At 40.1% G+C, this 28,000-nt stretch overlaps 1 protein-coding gene across 1 annotated transcript; it reads left to right on the plus strand.

The window, feature by feature from the left end:
• The first annotated feature begins 30 nt into the window (after nt 1-30).
• frem1a (Fras1 related extracellular matrix 1a) lies at nt 31-27,998 on the plus strand. The gene is made up of 36 exons (XM_068713730.1): nt 31-276; nt 2,431-2,525; nt 2,629-2,939; nt 3,632-3,828; nt 4,078-4,401; nt 4,498-4,606; nt 5,338-5,469; nt 6,209-6,553; nt 6,650-6,792; nt 8,026-8,222; nt 8,311-8,401; nt 8,500-8,667; nt 8,849-9,057; nt 9,990-10,083; nt 10,170-10,422; nt 10,945-11,148; nt 12,143-12,328; nt 12,423-12,619; nt 12,696-12,906; nt 14,334-14,478; nt 14,570-14,711; nt 15,714-15,909; nt 16,084-16,348; nt 17,601-18,018; nt 19,664-19,865; nt 19,946-20,090; nt 20,176-20,305; nt 20,444-20,516; nt 21,566-21,715; nt 21,905-22,113; nt 22,194-22,241; nt 23,391-23,576; nt 24,161-24,292; nt 25,195-25,310; nt 25,459-25,544; nt 25,671-27,998. Exons 1-36 carry the CDS (start codon nt 34-36, stop codon nt 25,871-25,873), a joined length of 6,555 nt encoding a protein of 2,184 aa, XP_068569831.1. The 5' UTR covers nt 31-33; the 3' UTR covers nt 25,874-27,998.
• The last annotated feature ends 2 nt before the right edge of the window (nt 27,999-28,000 follow it).

Below are 28,000 nucleotides of genomic sequence, written 5' to 3' on the forward strand. Positions count from 1 at the left end.
GTGCTTGAAAACGTCAGCTTGTGCCTGACAGCGATGGGTTCACAGGGTCAAACACTGGCCTGGATCTTGCTTCCAGTGCTTCTGCTGGGAATGAGCTGCTCATCACATGGGACCCTTGTGAAAGTCAATAAGGGTGTAAAGGTGAATCGGGGTCAGTCAGCCTACCTTCAGGATGGTGACCTACAGTTCCATATTCCCCGTCAGAAGGATGCGTGCAAGGTGGAGGTGGTGTCAAATGAGCCCATAACTCAACGAGTGGGAAGAGTCATGCCTCAGGTAAAGGAAAAACCCTTTTACAATGTTCCAGGCTATTTACCTTGTGTAGTAAAACCAAATGGAAGGCATGCATTACGCTTCCATAGCACTGACAGCGAACATGTAGGAAACCATGTAAGGTATTATTAGTGTTGTGGTAATGATGACAAGAGCTCAGTCAGTGATGGATTGAGCAGATTCTATCATGTCCCTACTAAATGTAACTGGCCCTAGATCCCACGGTTGTATACCCCACCACATTAGGCCAAGGTCAAGTGTGAACGCTTTGTTCGGGACCCTTATTGTCTGCCCTTCATCCTATACACAGCTGGCTTGGAGATATGTCTGCAGCAGCCTATTCCTCAGTCGATTAAAGAGAGGTATTTTGAGGAAGAGAGGGTGGAGGGACCCCTCTATACTTCTTCCTTTGTTTTCCAGGTTGACAGGCCGCCTCCTCTCTAATGAGTCTGTGCTGACAGATACAGTCATCCGTTGACTGTCCAGAATCAGAGCCATTTTTCATGCTTAAAAGTACAAAACCAAAGTTTAGGAATAAACTTGGAACATTCGCCATAAGAAAGCCCACACAACATTTAGTTATTTCACATATGAGTCTAGTTCCATATGCGTTGGTGACAATCAAGCCCTTTATATCAATGCGTATTGGGGCAATAGGTTAAAAACATTACAGAAAACCTTATGTGATTTAAATCATAAATTTACGAGATAATGTAGTAATTCTGGGCTAAAATCACAAGCATTTCCTTGTTGCTAAATCTGATTGCAAAGTATAATTTGATTAGATCATCCACTGCAGGCGTAATACAGGAAAGTGGTGGCGTCTGAGGTGTGATGAGATTGATTCAACCTTACAAAGTGGAGCAATGTGGTTCCTTGGCAGAAAAATAAATAAATAAAATAATTATTGTACTTTTGCGACTTTAATATCAGAGAATATCCAAGTTATTTCTGCTGAATTTAAGACTTTAATTAAATCACAGTAATCATTATTGTTTTTCTTACAATGGCCCGATTATGCAGTCATGCATAACTGTTGCAATTTAAGTTACATTTTCTGACCCAATAACAAAGCCCTTACTGCAACCCAAATTTAAAATATGTATGTAATTCAAAATTACAGTGCTCATTATTGGTCTTATGTAACGTATATATGTCAGAGTTGATCATTAAGAAAATGGTCAGTAGAGACTGGTTAGTAGTTAGTTAGTAGTCTGTTTTTGGGGCGACTGTGGATCAGCGGTTTGGTAATTCGATCCCCAGCTCCGCTAGTCCATCGATGTGTCTTTGGGCAGGACACTTAACCCCAAATTGCCCTCGCAGGCTATTCCTGCGATGAATGAATGAGTATGAATGATTAGATAGTCCTGATGGGCAGATGGCACCTTGCATGGTAGCCCCATTCATCAGTGTATTGTAGTGTTAAAGCACTTTGAGTAGTCGGAAGACTAGAAAAGCGCTAAACAAGTACACTCCATTTACCATTCTCAAGTCAGGTATCATTATCTGCCAAAATCTGGGAAACTGTTGACACTAGCTCCGTTTAATCCAAATGACATTGTTCTACAAACTTATTGGACATTATTAGAAAGTATTCGGAAATTACAGAACTGTAAATGAATTGATATAGTTTCTGATTTGGTATTGGTTCATTGTGAGTGTAGTTTAAATCTTACATCTGGTCTTAAATCTGTAGCCCTGTGGTTTCTTCATGAAAACATAAAAAGACCTATTGTTTAGCCTAGATTAACCAAAATGTTGGCTTCCAGTCTGAACATAATGGAAGCTGTTATCATGAACACACTGCATGCTCAAATGTTAAAGCAAGATTATGTACATCTTGACAGAAGAAATAACAAATTGTTCCTCTTACAAAGAAAAAAATAAAATAACACCTTCAGGTGTTTAGTTGTTACAGCCTTACTTGGTCTGGGTCGCTTATGGAGACTATTGTTAGCTTATGTTAGCAAACTTTAGATCAGCATTGCTGTGTAACTTATATTAGTCAGCTGACTCCTTTTTGTCACCACAATTGTGTCCAGCAAAAGTGACATAGTCTTGTTACATTTTAACAATGAAGCTAGCAAAGCAATGTCTAGGTAGTTCTACACACCGTAGTCTCAACTCACTCATGTATTTGATAATTTCTTTTTGCAGGTATTTGATTGCCACTATCTGGCTGATGAGGTAAAGTACGTCCATAACGGATGTCCATTGTTAAAGGAGGACACTGTCAAGCTTCGCCTATACAGGTAAAACACCTGGATAGCCTTCAAATGGGAAACATGCTTATTGTCTTCCTTTACTGTTCTTGCTGGTGTGGCAGTATGATCATATTGTGATTTTTCTGACCAGGTTCACAGAGACAGAGACGTACATGGAGGTGTTTTCTCTCCATGTGGACATTATGGAACCTGAATGCAGCATCATAAAGCTGGGGCCCAAATCCCTGGAGGTTCCTGAATTCTACGGCTTCTCCGATGCCGTGGATGGCAATGTGGTGTCCTTCCATTATGAGCAGAGGTCTAGTCTGGAGTGTAGCATCCATTTAAGTAGCCATGACACCCACCTGCCAGCCCACGGCCAACTGGTCACCGGAGAGCCAGAGAAAGCTATGAAAAGAGGGGACGAGCCAGAGAGCTTCATCCACCTACGCCAGCAGCTAGGTAACCTATGAAACTGCATGGCTGACAGCCGAGGGTGGGAAAATCCCCATTCCTCGCTTATCCATAAGTGCATAGCGAAACAATGCACCAATAAAAGAACAGATTCGACCCAGAACTAACAGCAACACTATTAGCTGGTTATTAACTTTGTAAAGGTTTTAAAATGTGATTTTCATGCTTTGAGTCCTAATGTGTTGCACCAGCAGCCTCTGCATTATTCTCTAGTTGTAGAAGATCTTTAAATGTTTGTAGATAAGTTATACACTCCTGGTAAAAATGAGTGCAGCGTATGTGTTGCTTTCATCCCTTCATTCTCAGTCTGTCCTGGTCAGATTCATTGGAGTGTGGCTGCCTGCCTCAGTGTATTTTTATTATGGTACCAAAGGGGGCACCAGGTTTGATATTAAATCCCATACAAAATGATGTCATCTGCAAAAGAATAAAGAATTAGATTAGGCAGAATAATGTTATTTATATGTAATATAAGTGGTAATGGATCAATAAAAGACCCCTGTGGAAAGCGATTACTGGTGAAAAGATGGCTTGGTTTAGCACGTTAAGCTACAACAGACTGTTTTCTCCCTGTAGAGTAAATGTGGAACCAGTTGAGTCTGCCTTTATCTAGATGTCACATTCAGTAGGTACAACAAGAATACAAAAAGTGATCTAAAATCTTTTGTGTAATTATTCAGATAATAAAGCCAGAGCAATGTGTAAATCTGAAGACTGCCTGAAAGGTCTGAAGCTAGTGAAGTTCACCAAAATTCCCTGTGATGACTTCCTCTTGATGGGGCTGAGGTATCAGCACATAGAACCTCCATCTCCAGACGTTGACTACATCGCAATCAGACTGGATCTCATGGACACCCGGAGTGGCAGCACATATCAGGTCCTTTAGCTGTTTTAATGCATGTATTTAAAGTATTTCTTTAGTGCTAACAATTGTATATTTATTTGTTTCTAACTACCAGTAGTAACACTGTGATTTTAGTATAACAAACTTTGTTTTATTTAATCTTTTATTTATTTTAAACTTTTTTTTCAATATAGGCTCTAACTAAAATCCATAATTTGCTAAAGAAAAAAGGACAAATATAAAGGAAATTTTGTTTAAAGTATATTGTGTTTTTCTGTGTAGTCTGAACAGGCCTGGATTCCAGTGCATATAGTCGGTGCATTGACCAACCAGCCTCCCAAACCGTCCTTCATGTCCATGTTTATCCTTGAAGTGGACCAGTTCATCCTCACTCCACTCTCCACTGCTACACTAGACACTGAAGACGAGGAAACTCCCAAACAACTTTTGGTTTTCAACATCACCAAACCGCCCGTTGACGGCTTCATCACCCATCTGTCCGATCATACTCGCCCAATCTCCTCCTTTACATGGCTCGATCTCAATGACATGCTCATTGGGTATCAACCTCCGAACTCCTCAAACACCCAACGCAGGAATTACGAGGTAGCTTTTCCCTTTCGAATGCTTTGGGCAGTATATAAAACAATTAGTTTGGTTTTGTCAGTGGTCTCTGAAAGTCGTTGTTATCTTCCCATACAGATGGAAATTGAGGTTCATGATTTTTTCTTTGAGAAGAGCCCATCCATGACTGTTCACATGTCTGTAAGGAATGCAGACACGAATGCACCCAGAGTGTCTTGGAACATGGGTACAGTATGCTAGCATCACATTGCAAATGCACAAAGCTCTTTCAAACACATGGAAGCAGTTGAGTTGTCTATGTATAACTTGTATAACCAATTTATTTTAACAATGATGTGAACAACTTGTGTGACAACACCATAAAGAGATATCACCCAACTTATCAGCTCCATGAAGCTCTTTAGCCTCTTTTAGCTAAATGTTTTGTCGATGTCACCTCACAGCAGAGCAGCTGTTTTCAGCTTTGAAAAACTCACTGTACACTATCTCCTAATCACTAACAGACAGAAAGTCAAACACTTTGCAGCCAGAGAGCCAGATCTTTATCTCAGGAGTTGGTGGAGACCAAAACAGAGCTCAAAGAAGAGTAAATATTGGACTTGTGAACAGAAACAAAACTCAAATGAATGCTAATATTTTTGTCTGTTAATTGTTAGTCAAATGTGAGTTTTTGTGAGTGATCATAAAAATAATACATACAGCTCATTAGGGAAGGTTTCTATGTGAAAGTTTAGATAGCATAAATCTAAAAGCTGTGAAACCAAAGAAGAAATAATTTCCATGTAAATTACTCTGTACTGTCCGCAAAGTATATATATGTTCTCTGAACACAGAAAGCTGGGAACTCCAGCATTATAACTTTTAACTCTCTTGTCTTTTTGCTATCTTTCACAAATAGTCTTTGCATGTACAGTATACTTAGTTAAGTAGCATTTCTAAGGACAATTTGTCTTATAGGCCTCAGTCTGTTGGAGGGTCAGTCTCGACCAATAATGTGGGAGCAGCTCCAGATTGTGGACAACGACAACCTGAATGCTGTTCGTATCGTCACTGTGGACGGCCTGCAGCATGGACGACTCACTGTCAGAGGTATACACAACAACTGCCAGTGGACACAGACAAAATGACATTGTCTCTTCACCTTAATTCGATTTCTAGCTCACTCATGCTAAAATCTGTCTGTCTGGGCTACAGATATGTTAACCCATTATAAGCTGGTGCATCATCAGGCAGTTCACAATCAAACCATAAGGCAACAGTCACTAGGACTGAACAATGATTTGATTAAATTCTAAATCAACAAGCTGTCATGTAAAATGTAGGTTTAGATTTTCATAAAAAACAACAGTGGCATTATGTAAACAAACTAGCATTTAAAGGGTTAAAATTCTGAAAATGAATGCATATCATCAGGACCAAAAATGGTTAAAAAAATGTAACTCAGCGAATAATATTAATATATAATTCTATGGCAGTTTTTTGATGCAGCCATTTTTGTCCTTCAAGGACATCAGAGCAACATTTTAAAGGGACGCACGAGGGTTAAAGTGAATTGATGTCTACTCAGGTTGCACAGTATGTCAATGATGTGTATAGTTCAACCATAGAGAGATGCTCCCTTTGAAGGTTGTTTCATTTTGATAGTTTTAGTAGAGTAAAAGTATGTCACATTCAACATTTAAAAAGCAAAGATTACAGGATATCCTGAAATAAATATAATTCAATGAATACAGTTTATGTAGCATAAGTTTTTTTTCATCACATTTACTTAAATCTGTCAGTAATATGATATTGATATCATCACATATTCAACTTTTTTTTAATCCAGGGGGAAAGGGCTTCATGTTTAATGTCAATGACATCAAAGCGGGTGTAGTTCGCTATCACCACGATGACAGCGACTCCACCAAAGACTTCATCATCTTCCGCATCACCGACGGCCACCATCAGACCCGACACAAGTTCCCCATCAAGATCCTGCCGAAGGATGACAGCCCTCCGGTCCTCATCACCAACATGCTGTTGGAGGTGTCTGAGGGCCAGATGGCTTTACTGAGAGGCTCCACCCTCCAGGCTTCAGACATGGACTCCAGTGACGACTACATCCTCTTTAACATCACCCGCGCCCCACAGGCAGGGGAGGTTATGAAAATGCCAACATCAGGGCTCACAGGTCAGACGGATGGATTTTATTTTCTTATTTTACCCTACATGGAATTTGTTTTATTTATTAATCAAATCATGTCATGTTTCTGTTGGCTTGCACCAGGTTATCCTGTCAGCCACTTTTTGCAGAGGGACCTGTCTCAGTCCATGGTTTACTATCGACACCTAGGAAACGAGGTGTTTGATGATTCCTTTGAGGTGGTGCTGTCTGATTTCCATGACCCCCCCAACCTGTCAGAGCCTCAAGTGGGTAACAGCAACACATCTCTAAAATAATGTAATTTTGTGAGTTAATCAAAGACAAGAAAACAGAACACTATTTCAATTTAATCTCAATGATCATTAATTCATTGGATTTCACTAACTGACCCTTATGAGATCTACTTTTGCAATATTACAATGTAGAATTGATCAAATCTGATAAAATGAAAATGTTATTTATTGTTATCCTTGTTAGAATTTTCCCAATTTCAATGTAGAATTAATTCATCATCTAAATACTTTTCAAAGACCTTTTTCACTTTGACAAGAGTCAGTCTACTATTGTGGGAAACATTGATAATACTGGCATTTTACATTCAAATGGTTAGATTTTAAGGAGCCAGTTGAGGTGGTTTCGGGCATCTGGTAAGGGTGCCACCTGGGCGCCTCCCTAGGGAGGTGTTCCAGGCACGACCAGCTGGGAGGAGACCCAGAGGGAGGCCCAGGACCAGGTGGAGGGACTATATCTCCAAACTGGCCTGGGAGCGCCTCGGGATCCCCCAGTCAGAGCTGGCTGATGTGGCCCGGGAAAGGGAAGTTTGGGGTCCCCTGCTGGAGCTGTTGCCCCCGCGACCCGATCCCGGATAAGCGGTTGAAGAAGAGATGAGAGATGGTCCGATTTTAAGATTAAAGAAACAAATATGAATTTCAGAGAGTAGCTCAGTTCACTTGGTAAATTTCTAGGTGGCTACATGGCTTCGAAGCTACACCATAACGCCTTAACACCAAGTATGAATTAGCTTAACGGTCATGCTAGCAGCTCTGTGAGCTGTATAGACTCAGTGGTGCTTTGAGGTAAATACTAGCGTCAGCTTGCTAACATGCTCACAATGTCAATGCTAACATGCTGATGTTTCGCAGTAGATGTTTATCATGTTCACTATCTTAGTTTAGTGTGTTAGCATGCTAACATTTGCTAGTTAGCACTAAACACAAAGAACAGCTGAATGTCTAGAAAATGTTGTGGTAATTCATCCGCTGTCAAGACATTTGACTAAAACCAAAGCTGCCAACCTCAAGATTACCAAAGTTATGGGGTCCATGAATGGCAACAAATTCCATAATAATCAATTTAATTGTTGCTGAGATATTCAATCATGAACCACAGTGGTGGAAAACTGACCCACCAACTCAAATTGCTCTCACTTGAGCTATGTTGCATAAATTTCATTTTTGATCACGATTTCTCATTCAGTAATCCATATGCTTGTGGTGCAGGTGGTGCTAGTGCACATAGAGCCTGTTCCAGACCAACCACCTAAAGAGGTTCCTGGTTCCAGTCGGTGTCTTGTGATCAAAGAAACAGAAGTGGTCCATATAACACGGCAACAGCTTCACTTTGTAGACCAGGAGTCTCCAGACAGTGAGCTTACATATACGGTTACTACTCCGCCTTTGTATGCTGGTCCTCACAGGTTAGTATGTCCTCACCTTCAGAGAACACTGTGGACACCAGGGGGAAAACATTACGTCTGAATTTTGTGCTGTTGTCTTCATGAGCAGCAGTCCAGATGCTGGGAGGTTATTCTTAGTCGACAGCATACCCAAATTCACCAAAGACCCCAATGCACCGGTGCTGAGGCTCTTCACACAGGTGACTCTTTTCATTTTTTATTCAGGAAAGCATTCTACATGTGTCGAGACTAGCTTAAAAAAGGATATACATTTTTTCATTTTATGTTTTTTTTTTAGCATGCAGTAAACTTCATGAAAGTAGCCTACATGCCTCCAGTCATGGACATCGGACCTTACCCCCAGTATATCCAATTTGTTCTCTCTGTAACCAACCTCCTGGGAAAAACGGTCATTGGGATCTGCTTCAACATCACTGTGGTGCCAGTGGACAACCAGCCGCCACAGGTCGAAATTAAAGTTTTATCGTAATGCATTTTAATGTATTGTTATCTAATGAATTGCATGTGGATGTGTTTGTATATACATATATATATATATATATATATATATATATATATATATATATATATATATATATATATATATATATATATATATATATATATGTGGGTATGTTCTGGTTCAGGTTATTACCAACCCTCCGACTGTAGACGAAGGCGGGCAGTGCTGGCTCGGCCCTGAACACTTGCTGCTGTCAGACGTGGACTCCGTGGAAGAAGCCCTGCAGGTGGTGCTCCGGAGGGATCCGCAGCATGGAGCTCTGCAGCTCGACGGCCTCCCGCTGAAACCGGGACTGGCTTTCACTGTGCAGGACCTGAAAAGCCTTAAAGTTAGGTCAGACATCCTGCTTCAGTTGTTTCATGTGGGCATAGAATTTAATATAGTCCTCGGACACTGCATCAACAAAAACTGATCACTTAAAGGCTGTTGGATTGCGTTATATTGTACAGTTGTATCTAATAAACTGGTCAATCAGTATACATCTGGGGACTGTTGTAGAGGTTTTAGCTCAAAGCTGCAAGAAGTGATATCTGACCAGTAGAGGGAAAAACAAACAAGGCTAATGTGTTAGCAATCAAACTGCGAGATATTTTTTCACAGGAGTTGGTGGAGACCAAAACAGAGCTAAAAGAAAAGTGAATATTGGACATATATTTTCCAGATTGACAGAACCAGGACTCCATAAATGCTAATGATGCTCTTTGTCTGCTAAATAGGCAACTGCTTGCCAAAATGTTAGCCATATCAACTTAATACGGTCATGTTCTGTCAGACTTAGCTTGTTGTGGAGTTCTGCTCCCAAGTAGCCAAAAAAAAAAAGATTAGTGCTGCTTAAAACTGAATTCACTAATCAATGAAATAATGTATATAAAAGTTGATTCAAGTTGTGTGCTTTTAGAATAGCTTTTTATATACAAAAAGAAAAAGAAGACCCAAAGCACCATTACTAAGACAAGCAGTGTTCACAGAACATATTGATGTAAACTCAGGCCCTAGATTAAGAATATAACCAGCTCTCATAATCTGATAATCAGTATCACTTTATTGCTGTGTGAGCCAATAGATAAACATGATTCTTGCACATCCATGCCAAGTGTCGCCAGCTGTTATCTGAATTAAAATAGAATGGACAGTGACTCCAATTACCCAAGCTGATTAGAACATTTATATTTATTTATTTGTATCCTCTGACTTTAATTCACATTACAAACGTGTTTATATCATCACTCATCAAATCTTAATTTTGTCTAACTTTGTCAAATCAGGTACAAACATGACAGCTCAGAAACTGTAGAGGACCACATTGAATTCACAGCAACAGATGGCTCCAATTCAGTCAGCTTTTTCCTGCAAGTGAAGGTAATAGAAATGGATTTACATTGTTGCTCTTCTAAAAATGGAAACATTAATTGTTTAACTTGCAGTGACTTGCATGTCATCTCCAGGTGTTGCCCATCAATGACGAGGTCCCAGTGTTGGTGACTGGTTTAAAACCGGTTCTCAGCTGTGCAGAGGGGCAGGAAATGGTCATCACAGCTGAGTACATCTACGCTACTGACGCAGACAGCGACAACAGCAGCCTGGCCTTCCTGATCGCCCGGCAGCCCTATCATGGCGTGGTTCTCCGGAACTCTGTCGTGGTTGATCGCTTCATCCAGGCAGACATCACAGCGAGGATCATCACCTACAAACACACAGGTGGGCAGCGCAGAGTGGGCTTTAAACACTTAAAAATAAGTGTTTACTACTACTCTATTATCTATTATCGTTTCTGTTATCCCTTCCTATAAATTGTCAACTCTCAGCAGCTGCAGTACAAAAACATCTGTTTCCACATTCAAGGAGCGATATTGAAACCCAAGGTTGCTTTATTTGCACATTATTTATTCATCTTTATATAACAGAGTGCAATTTCATGATGTCTTTTTAAATAATAATAATAATAAGAAAACATATTAAACTGCTGAATTCTTGTTTAAGCTCCTGGTGACCCTTGCCCTATGCTGAATTGATACTTATTTATGTATAGGCCTATATAGTTGCTCCATTCTCTTCATTATCATTTTACCTGATGACTCAGCTCATTCTCAACATTCAGAGCTGTACATATTAATTTTTACAAAGCACCAGATTAACATATACAGTAAATATCTTGGAGAGATAAACAAGTGAATAACAACCAGTAGGGACTGTCTCTAAACGTACTTCTTGTGGTTTTAGGACTGGAGATTGGACTCACTCCTCGCCATGACACCATCACCTTTGTTATATCTGACGGAGGAACAGAAAACTCTGCTTTATGCTGTGGTGAAGAAAATCACACCAAGACCAGACACAGGACTCAGCTACGACACAGTCTGCCTGTGTATGACCTCCAGATCACAGTGTTTCCAGTCGACAGCCAACCACCTTCTCTAACTATAGGTGGGCCGCTTTGAACTCAAATGGTGACCAGAGAACCAGCTCCCTGTGACAGTGCTTCATCGATATTTCCTTCACTCTTTTACACTGTAGGCTGAGTCATTATTCTAATCTGCCTTTTCAATGAGAAACATGATCATGTCATAGCAGTAGACACACAGATGTACTTAACACTGATCATTGCTGTGTATTATTGCTACGAGAGAGGTTTATTAGCACAAAGGTTTTTAAAAATTGATATCTGTTGATATCTGTGACAAAATAAATTGAAGCAACATATGTGACACAAATAAACCTGTTCAATCTATTTCTTTTGTTTTCTTCAAAAGAAATATTTACTTACATTCTAGTTTTGCAGTACGGGGATACAAAAAACCTTAAGGAACAGCTAGCTTTTTCTATCCACAAAATCCTGTATGCACACTTAGCATTTAGCTATCAGCTACATTTTATTTTTATTTATTTTTTTATTTGATTTTTTGTGTGAGAATTGGACTTAAACTTAACAGGTGGACACAAACATGACTCCAAATGAATACTAATGCTGCACTGTGTCTGTTTGCTAAAGCTAACTAACAAGTTAGCTTTAGCAACTTGTTAATAAGCTGATGGTGGTGGCTTACAATTGTTTTTCTGCATCGACAGTGGATTGAATGAATAGTTTGTGAAAGTTGTCATGTTTTTTTTAGCATCTCTTAGCTTCATGTATAATATTTCTCAGACGCAGGTGAAGACTAAAACAAAGCTAAAAGAAGAGTTTATATCAGACTTTAATTCAGCAGGCAACGCTTTGTTAAAGACCAAAGCAAGTAAAGCACACTTCTAGAATCACCAGAATAAAACCTAATAAATAAAAAAGAAATTAAAGATTCAAATTGTATAATTTGGCCCATGAACAGAATGAATGCTGTGGTTGTGTTATTAATAATTTTGTCAGTTAAAGAGGTTTTTAAAGCATGATGTTTAAGCATGATTTGTGCTCTTTTTATGTTTGTAGGAGACATCTTCACGGTGGATGAAGGTGGGTCTGCCCCGATAACTGCATCTCATTTGAAGGCCTCTGACGTGGACACTGTTCTGGACAAACTGGTGGTCAGTCTCATTTCATCGCCCCAATTTGGCTACATAGAAAATGTCCTGCCCAGTCCTGGCTTTGAGAAAAGCAACACGGGCATAAGCATAGGTAAGCATTATGATATATATATATATATTATCATCAGAAAGTAGAAACAAAAGAACATTTCTTGTGTTTTTCTGTCTGACCCCTCTTTCCACAGCTTCCTTTTCATACAAAGACATCATTGACGGGCATGTGAACTACGTACAGTCCAGACACCAGAGGATGGAGCCCACAGCTGACCAGTTTATGCTCTGTGTATCAGACGGCAAACACAGCTCAGCCCATGTCCCCTTCTACATTCTCATTAACCCGACCAACGACGAGATCCCACAGTTTGTGGCTCGGAACATCACAGTAAGTTTTTGTGATCCGTTTCACTACTGATCAGATATTGTTGGTCCAATATTCATTGATGTCCTTTTGTGATGAGGTGCGAGAAGGAGAAATGAAGCAGCTGGACTCATCAGTTTTACATGCGGTGGATCTGGATGTCCCCAAGGACAGCCTGCTCTTCAGTGTGGTCAGAGCCCCGCAGCACGGCAGCATCGTCACTCACAGCAGTGAAAAGTCAGCCTACAAGAGACGGCAGGCCAGTCCTCAGTCACCTATGGTGGACTTCACCATGACAGATCTTTCAAATGGTACTTCTTACAAGACAGTGCTAAAGCCTTTTCACTCATAGGACTGAAATGTACAACAAAATGGAAGTTCAGGTCGCTGATTATTAATCTGCTCTGGGTTACAGTTAGTCTCAGTGTAGCTGTGGTCTAAGTCTCTGGTTTAAGTCATCTCAGTGCTCATGCTGCATTCATGTACTATTGGAAAGATGGTATTTGCGTTTCCCACTGGAAACTACAACCTTCCTCATCTGTCATATACTAAAGGAACATTCTGTATTTATTCAAGCTGTGTCTCAGTTGCTCAGTCTTTTTAGTTTGACAATCATTTATTACGGTCAAACTAACAAAACGTCAGTTATGATACTGTTTTAAAACTAAAACATCTGAGGACACAGCACCTCTGCTAGACTCAAGAACACTACAGAATTATGTTAAGAGAGATGCAACTCAGTAACAAGCATGTAGCAAGTCCAAACAAGATAACTAACTAGATTAGACCACCCTGCCATTCCATAGCTGTGTACAAAACAACTTCTACCTTTAGACTTGTCCTCACCTGGAGGCAGTGTCTCTGTCTTCTCTGTCGTGCTATATTCAAATGAAGGACTAACAGCATGTGTATTACTCTGGGTTTTCCAGCAGTGTTTTAGATGTTTCACATGCTCCCTGACAGCCAGATAGCAGCTTTCCTGTATGTCATATCATCATAACAGTTTTGTCACCACATATTGTTTTCTTTTCATGTAAATATAACATTTTACAGAATACTCAGTCATCAAAATTGGTTCAAAAACATGGAAATCCACTTTTTTTAATTTTAATCAGCGGAAAAAGCTGATTATGGTTGTGATAAATTCCAATTTCTACAAGTTCCAGGATTCTGATGTCACCAACAAGAAATTACTGACATATGCCCTTCATTTGAATAATCAGTTTTCATCCCATCAACCATTGTCTACGCCCAGCACTTTGAGGGGAGATGAGGGCAGATGACATCCCCCTTATTAACGTGCCATCCCCCCTCTCCATCCCCTAGTATCAGAAAGAGTACAAGGGCAGAATACGTCGGTCTGGTCTGCCTGACTCATTGATCTGTTAGAATCCATGGCTCTGAAATACCAGTAGCCTAACTGAGCTATGTGTTGATATGTCCATGGAGCTGAAGTAGCAGTCGGAATGGTGATTTTGCTGAGTCCCACCCTCCTGACAGATTCTACTTGGATTCTCTAAACTATGTAGCCTGAGAACCAATACAGAAGCAAAAGAGTTGTTGATTGGACGGTTAGCAAGTCACAGGTGAATGGAACAAAGCAGGTCTGTCCCTTCTGTTGAAAAGGAGTTTATCGCCTGCTATAATGGCAGGAAATACAACTGAGCACTACACCTTTGTAGAATCATTTAAACCAGTTGAAAAAGTCAAATAAATCTGAATGATCATTTGCATTCAGGTCTGGATCTGATGTACATGCACGATGACTCAGAGAATAAGGAGGACAGTTTCACCATTCAGTTGACTGATGGCAGGCACCAACTCCAAAGACAAGTGATGGTTAAAGTGCTGCCAGTCAACGACGAAGAGCCTCGCGTCATCAGGTAACATCTTTAATACAGTTCCTGCTTAAAGTGAGTCCTCACATCATTGTGGGACAGTAGCTGGACCTTGTCTCAATCCGCTGTCTCTCAGGAACAATGGACTGGAGGTGGAGGTGGGAGAAGCCAGGCTTATTTCCAGCGTTGCACTGTTCGCACAGGACGGTGACACTCCTTCTTCACAGGTCATGTACATATTTGACAGTGTTCCCGCCCAAGGACTACTTCAGTTTAAGGTTGGTGTAAAATGTTAAAGAGAAACACTAGATGTTGTAATATTATGTCTCCTGTCAGTTTAACTGTGTTAAAGGGCCAATGTGTAGGATTTAGGGGATATTAGGGGGCGACTGATGGTCAGCGGTAGAGCAGGGTTCAGCGGTTCGATGGCAAGACACTTAACCCCAAATTGCTCATTGGTGTATGAATGGGTATGAATGGTTAGTTAGTGTCCTGATGAGCAGGTGGCACCTTGCATGGTAGCCCCTGCCATCAGTGAATGGGTGTGAATCAGAATGATATGTAGTATTAAAGCACTTTGAGTGGTCGGAAGACTAAAAAAGCGCAATACAATTACAGTCCATTTACCCTTTATTAGAAGAAATGTTATATAGTATTCATAACTATGTTTTCGTTAGTGTATAATCATCTGAAGTATGTTTTTTTTTGCCGCTAGCTCGGAATGAACCCTTAATATCTTTATAGGGTGCAAGTCCATTATGCTGCACCGCCATGTTTCTACAGTAGCCCAGAACGGAGAAACAGAACACTGGCTCTAGATGTGACTTGAAGGCCAGTTCTACGATACGCATAGAAAGGGAGGGGTGAGTGCAGGGATATTCAGTTGGTTGCAATCTGCAACTTCACCACTAGATGCCACTAAATCCTACACACTGTAACTTTAAGTGAAGGGAATTATTAACAATTGATTAATGACTATTTGCAATGTGAAAGATGTCACTTGTAAAGTCACAAAAACAGATATTGTTCTGCGGAGTTGGTAAAAACCAATGCTTGGCTATTTTCAGTTATGAATAGTCAGAAAGGTGTTGAACTGAGGAGTTGGATTGGCCAATCATACTGGGGACATTTATATCATGTTTCTGTCATGTGTCATAAAGGGGTTTTCACTTTTTATCAAATCCAGTCCCAATTACCATTTGTTTGAGATATGCTGCTTAACAGTAGCTGCCACTGTAAACACTGCGGTGACACTGGGAGGTGTTGTGCTCCTGTATCAGGAAGGTCCAGACTGGAGGACACTGACAGCGGGGAGGAACTGCACCCAGGAGATTGTGGACATGAACCTCCTGCGCTATGTGAACACAGGCCTGCACGGTGCTAAAACACAGGACTTCTTTGTCTTCTACTTGTCGGATGGAAAGAATCAATCGCCTCCACAGCACTTCCACATCTCTGTCAAAGATGTGGAAAAAGGTACAGGAATTTACTCTGTAATTCTTCATTAGTCTTAGGTTTGGTCCACTTGTGATGTGCTTGTGACTGCCAGGCCACACTGTGTTCCCCTGCCCTCTGTCCACTGTTAATTCAAACGGATGGGGTTCCAGTTTTAACGTAGCCTCTAAATGTCTTCTCCACCGTTATTTCCAGGAAACATTGCCATGTTTGTGAAGCCGACGAACGTCAGCCGTGGAGACCGTGTGGTTCTCACCACGGATGTGCTGTTGGCCACAGACGGCACAGAAAAGCCAGAGGAGCTTCTGTATATCATCACTAACCCTCCGGCTCACGGACACATAGAGTACATCAAGCACCCTGGACTGGCCATCTCCACCTTCAGCCAGATGGACATAGCCGCCAACCTTGTGGCTTACGTGCACGACAACCGAGCCACCACACCCACGGAAACCTTTCAGTGAGTCTGGAAGCCATTTACCTTATGAATCCCCATAATTCTTTCCTCACAAAACATAGTTTTGATGTCACAGTTGTTGGGTGTAAGAATTACAAATTTATAGTTCAGAATTGGATCCTATGCTAACTACATGGCACAGTAATAACGTAAACCTTATGTTATATCTACATAATGTATTGACATTATTATTTACAGTCAAGATGTAATTAGTCAGGAAAGCCACGTCAAATAAATCTTCCTCCGTCCGTCATTCCTGGCACAATTTTAACACAATAATAGCTTAGCTGAAATAGCATTAGCCTTGAAACCTTTTCCTTGCCATAACCTGAAGAGGTACTTGGCCCGCCTTGTGTCGTCACTATAATTTGCTCAATCTTGTTGCCTGCTCTGTTTGACTGTGAGCTGCCATACTCTAGCAATTGTGCTTGTCATAGTTGCGCTCGCCAATTTACGCCAACAGCACTGCAAGAAACCCCGAACAGTATGTGGAACCTGGATTTAGTACCACCTCCTGTAATGATGAAATTTAGTTCCAAGAACGCTTCTTGGGGCTGACCATAGAAGAATGGAAACAAAAGCAGAAAAACTGGCAACAGACCCTTTTCCAGTTTGTTAAATGTGATGACGTACATACGTGAGTGTGCGCACACAGTTTGGCATTGGAAGTACAGTAGAGTGCAGTAGCTTGTAAGCTATGACAGGACATTAACCAACAAAGATTGCAAAACCTTCAGAATTCAAAAAGGGTTATAAGACGTTGAAACAAGCAAGATGTTTTTTGAAAAGATGAATTATTATTTTTGAATTGTCATTTAAATAAAGCAAGTATTACCAATAGTTTGTGAGCGAGCATACTGTGTTAACATACCTAAAGCCTGGTGCAGTTACATAACGTTTGCCAGGTCAAACTTGAAAGATTTGAGAGCTAGCTCAAACTGTCACAGAACCCATGCTCAACCCATCATCACACGTTTTCTAGTTCAAGAGATAAAAAACAAAACAAAAGATGTGCTTGGCTTGTGGGTGGAGCTCCATCTATTCATCCGGAATAATCTTGTGATCAGTACACCTGCTCTGAGATCAGTTGTGTAGGTTGTGCACACTCGCATCAACATGACAAAAGAGCAGCACATTGGTTTTGAAATACTAACTGTTTAGTGGAGAATATTTGATAGCTGATTCATAGTTGATTTCTTACAGTGATCACATTTGTTCAGAAGCCTAACATCAAGTCTGTTGTATGTTTTGCCAGGTTTGTTGTGAGTAATGGTAAAACCAGCAAAAACGGAAGCTTTGAGATCACAGTGGAAATGGTGGACCGCATTCTGCCATCTCTGTCCTCCAACAAAGGCCTCTCAGTTCCTCAAGGCGCCTTCATGATCATGGGTCCTGACTGCCTGGTCATGTCTGACCCCGACACTCCACCCAGCGCCCTGACCTTTGTCCTTCTCCAGCCTCCACAGTATGGCAGACTGCTTTTAGGAGGTACCACACTAACTGCTGGCTCCAACTTCACCCAGAGAGACATAGAGGAGCTGGAGGTAGCTTACAAACATGACGGGGGGCCGTCACAGATCGACCGATTTGCCTTTACTGCCTCTGACAGCACCAAACGGGGTTTCCTGCTGGACGGCCAGCTACACACGGAACCTGTCTCCTTTACCATTCAGGTAGGTGATAACTGGGGTCTTGTTCTCCAGCAACCTCAGCTGGTCAAAGGATGAGTTATGTACTGGGGATCCCAGGTCAGTGAGCCAATGGGAAGAGAGTATGATACCCAGGTGTGATTTCCTTTTGCTGTCTTTTTTCCATGAGAAATATATTTAACCAGATGTAACAATGTTCACAATATTTTTTTGCACAGCAGCCAATATGGTCACAAGCTACAATGCTAAATGCTAAAATGTAGCACAAGTAAAAAGTCATAAAGTTAGCAAATTGACGTTGATGTCATCTATACAACACTATTTATGTGGAGCTTGCTAACATTAACTAACTACTGGTCATACAGGAAAGAAATACCAAATAAGCTGAATAGCTACACTAGTTGACGTGGGGCTGATGTTAGCATGTTCAACAAGGTAACGTGAAATTTATGTCAAGGGCCGTAAAGTAATGTGTCACAAATTAACACTGAAAACTTCTCCTGTATTATCAATGAATTTTCTTCATGAAGTAGTAGTAAGCAGCAGCAATTTATTTCAGTCCTTATCAACAATTTTTCAAAAGGTGGCTCGGTGTTAGAGCGGGTCATCCTTCAATCAAAACATCAGCTGTTCAATCCACTAGTCCATGTCCATGTGTCCTTAGACGAGACACTTAACCCCAACTTACTCCCGTAGGCTGTGCCTGCGGTGTATGAATGTTGTATGAATGTTAGATAGTCCTGATGGGAAGGAGGCACCTAGCATGGTAGCTCCTGTCATCAGTGAATTAATGGGTGTGAATGGCTGAATGATGGCATGTAGTGTAGAAGAGCTTTGAGTGGTCAGAAGACTAGAAAAGGTCTGAATATGAGTACAGTCCATTTACCATTTATATAAAAATAAATAAATAAAACAATGAGGGAAAACGAAAATAGGCAACCCTTTCACTTTTAGGTTTAGGTTGTACAAAAAACAAACTAAACAAACACAAATAATATTCACCTCAGTTTTATATTTTACCATCTTATTAGAAAATATAGTATTTATTGTTACAACCATTCCAAGTTCAAGTTAACCCCTTTGACAGATACTTCTATTCTTTATATTTGTCCTTCCTCGTTGTTTTTGAATGCCTTAAAAATGAGAAACTAAATACAAAAATAACAAAGAATAATTCTTTTTTTTATCTCCTTCCCATTCAACATGAGAGTACCGTTATTTGAATGACAAACACAGTACGACCATATGCAAAATGATAATCTCATATATTTGCCCAATTTGGCATTCCAATTTCCATGTGGCTTTTTTACATTTAACTATAGAATGTTTTTACACTAAAACTACAGAACTGGTACCTTCTAAATCTGATTGAAAAGGAGTTAAAACACTATCAAACTAAACTTTATATATTATAGTAGCAAAGGAACTTCTTGAAAAATAAAACTTGATCAAAAGATGTGATGTTCTTTAAGCTGTGTGTGGCTGTCACCATATGACCCAGTGATGCTCTGGTATATCAGTGTGCTATAAATCAGATTACTATGAAAAAATATCTTGTGTTTATCATATGGGCTATATCACGCCAAGTCCAAAGTACTTTTCAATGATGTTCATGTTAATCAATGTTAATTAATCTCTACTTCATTAACAAACCATATATGTTTTTCAGATCAAGCCTCTGGATAAGTCGTGTCCTGAGGTTGTGAAGCTGCTTCCTCTTTGGAAAGCAGAGCCTCTTGATGACGGACGACACGGGATCTTCATGTCATCTCGAGAGCTGAAAGCCCAAGACAGCGATAGCAGAGAAGAGGAGCTGGTATTCGGCATTGTTCGACCGCCCTACTTCGGTTACCTAGAAAACATGACCACAGGTTGAGAAATACCTTTTATTTCCATCTGAATCACAGTCTAGCTTAGAATGTAAAAAAAAAGCTTGTGTTTGTTCTTGCAGGTGGTTTTGTACTACAGCGTTTTTCTCAGATGGAGCTGAAGAAGAGAACTATCGCCTACATCATCAGCCCAGGCAGGGAGTCTCTCTCAGACAGCCTGGAGTTCACCGTGTCTGACCCTTTAGGGAACACAGGGCCCCCTCACATGTAAGAGCAACACTGTAACACTGATTTCTATGATATCTTTGAAATCACGGTTTAGTCTTCACCGTTCGTGACCGTGCCTTTGCAGACTTGAGTTCAGCTGGTCCAGCGTGGAGCTGTCTCAGCCCGAGTACTCTGTGTGTGAGGAGCAGGGGACCGTCTCGCTGGACATCATCCGGAGAGGAAACCTGGCAGAGTCTTCATACATCACTGTCAAGGTCTCCAAGCCATTAGTTATTAAAAGTGTCTTTACTCACTTTATATTTAGATTATATTTAACTCATCGGTCATCTGATGCTTGGCCTTTTTCTTACAGATTTTCAGACCTGTTTCTGTGTCATGTTTCTTTATCATAGGTGAAGGAGGTGACTGCAACAGCTGGAAAAGACTTCCTTATAAGCCCTTCTTCCCTCATTCAGTTTGATCCAGGTACAGTATGTCCTCATTGATGTAGAAAGCTTGCGTTATGCTTTTTAATTTCACAGATTTTACAAATAATGTCTGGTTTACGCCTCTTGGTTAGTACTACTCAGCCTGCAGAAGCCTTCTGAGATGATTACTGATGATGTCATCAGGGGAATTTTAGGCTTGAAGCCTATTTAGTTCCATTGTTGGAAGTGTTTTGGGTGCTTGACCAAATATCATTCATGGAGTTTACTCAGTTTATCTAGGCCAGCTTGGAAGCTAGCACAGATAAATAAGGCTCAAGGATTTTGGATTATTGCAGAAATAAACTCTGTGGCAAACAAACGTTTAAGATACTTACACGTGTTAAGAAGATAATCAGTGTGCTGAGCGTATTGTCCTATAACCACCAGGGTTGATCCTGGAGTTGTCTTTGAGCAAAACAAACAAAATGTTGTAAAATGTTTATGATGCATTACATGCAGAGGTCACATTTCATGTATGTCCCTGCATGTATATGGCCATTGTAATAAAAGTCTAAGACAGGAAATAGTCCCAAAAGTGACGAGTGGGCCATTTACTGTCTTTTATATGGTAGAATAAAATGTTTTAATCTTTTAAGCTTGTGGTAACCACATACCTTATTTCAGGCATCTAATCAAAAACCCGTTCAATCATCCCTTAGGGAACCAGAAGTGAAAAAATGCTGAGTCATTTCTGTGTTTTAGGCCTCATTCCTACAGCACTCTTTATTGATTGATACATAATAACATATATAGATCAATCTGTGAAAGCACCCATCACAAGGTATATTTTATTTGGCAATAGTGGATGTTTAACAATGAAGACAATAACTCCCATGATCCCATCAAAGTCCATCTTTTGTTGTTTTGATTGAGAGACCCCAAGCTGCAGAAGTAGTGTGTTTATTGTTCACAAGAACTAAAACAACCATAATTAATTTCAGTTATTTAAGGTTTGCTGCGAAATTAAAGGTACAAAACAAACAAAGCCACAATGCATGAGACCTGCACCAGCTCTTGTAAAAGGTTGTGATGGTCTTGTCTTTGTAGGAGTGTCAAAGAGGATCTGGCAAACCAAGATCATTCAGGATCACCTTGAGGAGGCTGCGGAGATGTTTGAAGTGCTGCTGGTCTCCCCTGAAGGCACAGTGATCGGCAGCATCAAGAAGGCTCAGGTCACCATCAGGGACTCGGGAAGTGGTAAAAAAACCCATCTCTTTACATTATTCATTTTTTACATAGCAACTGGCCAAATATATATATCTTTTTTTTTATACTGAATATAGATCGACAGTATGAAGTGTCCTTTATTAAGTATTTTTGAAACAAGATGGCGCCCGTCATTTTGATTAAAAACGAATAAGACTGTTAAAACGTAAAACACCACAGGACAGTCCAGGCTGAACCAGGATCAGGAGGCTCCTGTTCTTGTAGGAAAAGAGGTTTGGTCAGACACGTACCCCCAACATGGATCCATTCAGCTAGAGAAGCTGCCCCTCGGCACAGAATCAGTGATCTGGACCCGTGGAGACAGCATCTCCAGGCCTGAAGCACATGTCCCCAAAAAAACCCTTAAAGTTATGGGCAACCCAAAGTCTGTAAGTACCTGTTCTTGCTGACCTCTTTCTTCTCATCATGACTTTGTTGCAGCATAAACTGTTACTGCTTCATCTTTCAGATTGCACCTTCATCCGTTTTTCACAACAGGACAGACATCGTTTACACGGTAAGCAGCAGCTGTTACTAACTGACCGAACCGTAAAGTCAGAAGAGCCTTCACTAAGGCCTGAGCAGCGACGTAGAGCTGTACTCTAACCAACTCCTCCTACGGAATTAATCCGATCAACTTAGAATGTGGTCAGAACAATCTTAAGACTTTAGTGATTAAAAGTTACTAAAAGCTTGAGGTTTCATCGATCTACATGGACGTGGTGTGGCGGCCATTTTACATGGTTCGCCATCATCCATCAAGCTGTTGTAACTCGACTGTACTTGGTCAAAACTGTCCCAAACTTGATAAGCTTGATGACTGTCATGACTTTTGTATGCCAATATTAACTCATAGTCATAGCGCCACCTACTGATAGCCATGGCCGTAAGCAGGATTCTATAATTACAGCGGCCCAAACACTGAACTTATTAAAAGGGTTCGTGGGCACAACCCCAGAAAAAGACTTCTCTGATCTAAATATGTGCAAACTAAGATGCTTGAAGAGCAGAAATTGGATAAAAAAGGTTTCCAAATCCCGCTTGTACGTGGAGATTTCATTAATAGTAAATTTAATTGTTTTTGTTCGTTTTGGAGCCAGGCCATAGTGTAAAGTGATTTTCATGAAACGTGAAGTTTGTTTAATAAAATCAAACTGCACCCAGCCTAATTTATATGAGAGATTACTCTACATTGGCTCACCTTTTGGCTTAAACTTATTTCTTTACAATATGATGTTGTTGATACATTCTCCTATTTTTTGTCGACCCTTCCAGCTTTGAGTCTCTCAGCAGTGATTGTCAGAGCTACCTGCACAAACAAACAGTCAGTTTTGAGACCTGCATTTACTTTTAAATGTTATGTTACTAACACTGAAGCGCATTCACACACATTCAGTTTTTTGTAGATTTTTACAAGGTGATAGTTATGATTGTATTCGGAGGTACACTCAAAACATTCAAGGCTTAAGACCTGGCAGAATGACCTGGCTACGCCATTGGTCGACACAGGAAATAGTGTTTAACTCGTGCACGCAGTGTATGATGGTCACAGAAATGCATGGCCGTGTCACCCAGAGTCCTGCTACTACCCTCGACGTGAGTGAAAATGCGAGGGCCTGATCAATGCTGCTTGCAGCTTTAAATTGTGTTCTCTTTTTAATTCCAGTATCATGGCATCATGCAAATGCAAGTAGACGATGACACCTCCCCATCGAGGAAAGGCAGGAAGGCAAACATCCGTGTGGTCAGCAGGGGAGCACAACAGCAGGTGCCAGCTGTGCTTCCTGAGTCAAAGTCAGAGCCTCACAGGAAGATCTTAAAACCACAAAAAACAGCAGTGGCTAAAGAACATGTGAGTACAAATGTTACTGGTCCTTTTCTGTTTCTTGTGTGTAGTGTTGAGTCAGCAAAGAGTAACTCTCTTTTGCCAGGCTCTTCAGCCTTGTGACCAGGGCCACCTGAAGTTGCTTGATAATCCAACTAATATCCACTTTGTGTCACTTCATCTCTTTAGCTTGCTAACTCTGGTAAACTCCGGTTCTGAACAGTGAAACCAATGCAAAGATGCCTTAAACTTGCTTCCTTTCTACTGACCATGAGGGGTTGAATCCTCTTATTGTAAAAATAAGTCTGATTGCATAGAAGTCTATGTGCAAATGACTTCTCACTTGATTGATTCTCTCAGTAAACACTGTAAACATCTCTAGTTTCAAGTCTTCTTCAATACAGCATGATGTTCATTTAGTACATTATGGTACATTATGGTCCATTTAGAGTCAAACAGACAATAAAGTCTGCTTTAGGGGCGGGGCTACCTGCTTGTTACAAACTTTCTATCTCATATTTACACTCTTCTAGGGTATTGTGGGAAAATGCATTGCATTTCATTTAAAGCAACACTAAGTTAATGTTCCTGTGACTTTGTGTGGCCCGTAGGCTCAAGCTGATAACACCATACCAAAGCTCTGTGTGCCAGAACTGATGGGACTCCTGCATTTCAACCAGACCACCAATCAGCTCTTTCACTGCAATGGTGTCTCCTGGAAACCCTGGGCACCAACTGATCAGGTATTCAAGTTTACCTACTTGTAATTAGCATGCAGCTTCTTTGCATCTCTGGGAGAAAGATGTCTGACCTTTGCAATATTTTTCAAATAAGCATTTATAAGTTTTACTTAACGTCACTGTCTGACGGAAACCTTCTGTCTCCATACTTTGTAATTTTTATCAAATCAAAGATGTTGGTCGCCCTTTACGTATTGCTGTGAGTTTCACAATTATTCAACCGATGAAAAGTATTCAATATAACTTATGATTCAATTTGTAACTTTATTGGATCCTCAAACTAAACTGTGTTGTCAAATTGGGTTCAATTATTTCAAAATCCCAGGATTTTTTAAAAATCATTTCCAGAGAAGTAACGGTTTTGGACATAGAAGGTTTTTGCCAAACAGTGATGCTTTGTTCCTTATATACAGTTTAAAAGTTTAATCACAGTCAAAGTTAATACCCAAATTCCTGGCTTGAGCTGTAATTTGCTGAGATCGCAAAGTAAACTGTTGAGAAAATGTCTTTATTTTCCATTGTGGACCAATTACTTTGATATGAAGCCAATAATTATGATATAATGTTTTCTCTTGATTTCAGTTGAAGAAGAAATCCTTTCTGACTTACTTAAATAAATGTCAGAGATGTAGTAAATATACGTATATATAGAGAATTGGGTGTCGCCCACATAGTGATGAAAGGACAATACTGTCCTTTTGAATGATGCCTGTAAATGTTAACATATAATGAGTGAAAGGTAGAGCTAGCATAGAACCTTGAGTATCTCCATATGGAATGTTTGTAGACGATACTTTATTCTTTTTCCTTGACAAAATGTTGATTGACCTCTGAAATAAGTACTTAAAAAACAATTATCAAATCATTCACCTCCAAATGTCGGCCCATTTCCTCCTGAACCACAGATGGTGAGTGCTCAGATGTGTCCTCAGGGCTGGACCTTTCATGGTGGCCACTGTTACTCCCTCAGCACTGAGCACAAGGTCACATGGAGCACAGCTAACAGGGCCTGCAGAGAGAGGTACAATTCAACACGGAGCTTGAACGCATTCTTGCTGTCACAAGATAAACACACAGACAAATTGAGGCACAACGCATGCTACTAGTTAGTTGTCTGTCATGCATTAAAACTATATAATCTCAATTATATGCATGTCAATTGATTTCAGATACAAAGGCACTCTTGCAAGCGTTCTCTCTAAAGTTGAAATGGACTGGCTGTGGGACTTCAGCGGAAGAAAAGCATTTTGGATAGGTGGCTATCTTTGAATCATTTGTTGCAACACCATTCTGTTTTGTTTTTTCACCGTTAAATACATTTTTCCATAGCAGAGGACAACTTCTTCCCTCTAACGGATGTATTTTTCTCCTATTGTTGAAGGCCTGAATGACAGGGATGGCAGAGGACGCTGGGAATGGGCGAGTGGTGAGCCCGTCAGCTACACCAACTGGAGAAAGACGCCCCCCCGGTCCAAAATGAAGGGGAACAAAAAGTGCGTCCTGGTGTGGAGAAGGGCAAAGTGGCAAATCAGGGACTGCAACACGAGTAGGGGTCATCGCTTCGTGTGTTCAATAAAAACTTGATTTCAACAGTGTTTACAGCATCACAGCCATGAGCCACTGTGTTGTTTCAGGAGGAGGAAGGACTGATCCTCGGGACATTTAAACTGCAATACCAGACAACTTTCCAATAAGTATCAAAGGGAACTTTGCTGGAACTGTTGATATCATTTATAACTATTGAAAAATATTGTTTCTAAAAAGTAACCTGTGACACTAAGTGACATTTATTCTAATTAGCCACTGAAAGTATTTCTTACAGAAGCCCTGAGAGGCAATGAGAAACACATCTGGTGATCCATTTAAAAGTTCTGATCTAAACTTCTGTCCTGTGTGTATGATTTAAAAGTGTTATTAATGAATGCACATGAAGGGGTATTAACAAATGCATTTTGTGATTGACTTTATATATAAATATCTCTCTCCACAAAAATATTTTTTAATACACACAAAAATAGTTAACACATATAAAAAGTAAGATTCACAAATACATTTCTGACGCACACACAAATATTTCTTGATTCATTAACTGTATTAGAAAGAAGTTTAGTTGTTTCGTGGAGATTCCTTTCCATCCTGTTCCCAGATTCCCACCCTGTGCATGACATAAGAGTATGGAGTGGTGCAGGGATTATTATATTATATATATATATATTCATTATGATGCCACAGCTACGGGTTATTATTTCTTTTGTGTAAAAATGAAGCTCAACACCTATAAATACACTAACTGCAGAGTGCACCACTGTTGTGGGGTCATGCTCATGTGATTGGTTGAAATTGAGGAGGCATCTGATTGGCTACAGATTACTCCCTGTTGAAAATAATGCATTTGTGAATCAAGCAGCATCATCAGAGTCTCATAAACTAATGCAGTGAAGTTCACTCATGACAAGCAGTTTGTAACTGCAAGTTCAAACGTTTTTGTATTAATGTAACAACAACCAAATATATATTTATTTAAAATGATTTGAAATTGTTATCAAAAACATATTTGTGGGTTTCTAATACATTTATTTTAAAAGAAATTGTGTGAATCAGAAATATATTTGTGACTTTTTTTATATGTAGATTTTGTTAACAATAATATATAACGATAACTATTGTGTGTGCATTGACAAATATTTTTGTGGAGAGAGACATTTATATATAAATCACAAAATGCATTTGTGAATCCCTCTTTGTGATACTATTGAGACTGATCTGACCCCATACAAAAAGGTTTTGCCATGATAATCTATCAACATTCCTACCATCTGTGAAACAAAGTATTTGTTTTCTATCTGTGGAAAAAGGTAAAAAACAAACAACAACATGAGAATGGGGTAGTGGTGCAATCCTACCTCTTGTGGCCGAAAAGATAACAGTTTAAAAAAAATGATTTCAATTATTCTTTAGTCATAAGCACAGGACAGAAAACAACTAAGATCACACTGAGGAAATGGACCATCGGTTTTTGTTCTACCTTGCCTATCTGGGCTTCTGTAGTTAAATATGTAAAGCTCAAAAGAGACTTTTTGTTTAATTATTTCAGACAGAACCAGGACTGTATTATCAACAGGGTGCAGATACATTCTTAAATACAGCTCCTGCAACATTGTAAGGCCCTGTGTCCGAATCTCATTTTACAGCTTTTCTTATTTGATGAGCATTATATTGTGCTTACATTGTGCATATTCTAAATTAATTTGTGTTTAATCAGATTACTACATCCTGTTGCCACAGTATTCCAGCAGAGGAGTACTGCTTGGTTTCCGTGTCTACAGGCAAAATATAATGAGAATGCCATGTGCAGACTGCTGCGTGTTGTCGATGGGATGTTGGAGGTGAATGGTAACACACACAATGCACAGACAGCGGTGGCAATGGTGGGGAGGATGGGGGGCATTGGGGCCCACCAGCGAATATTTGCCGGGGGAACTCATAAAAAGATAAGCCGGCCATGGACAGAACATCTGCATCCACTTTGTTGAAGAGTTCATTCAGAAGTTTGTGTTTCAATGTTTCTATGAAGATTAGAACGCTTCATTTCTTCAAAGATCTCTTCAAGCCTCATTATTTCCATTCATAAACATGTTTATTTGGTACTATAAACGGAAAAAAGCACCAAGATGTTTTTCAAAATAAAATCATCGTTGATTTGTGTAAATT

The sequence above is a fragment of the Cebidichthys violaceus genome, unplaced genomic scaffold, assembly GCF_023349555.1.
Source record: "Cebidichthys violaceus isolate CVI_PGR_0920_01 unplaced genomic scaffold, fCebVio1.0.p SCAF_19, whole genome shotgun sequence".
Classification (NCBI taxonomy): domain Eukaryota; kingdom Metazoa; phylum Chordata; class Actinopteri; order Perciformes; family Stichaeidae; genus Cebidichthys; species Cebidichthys violaceus.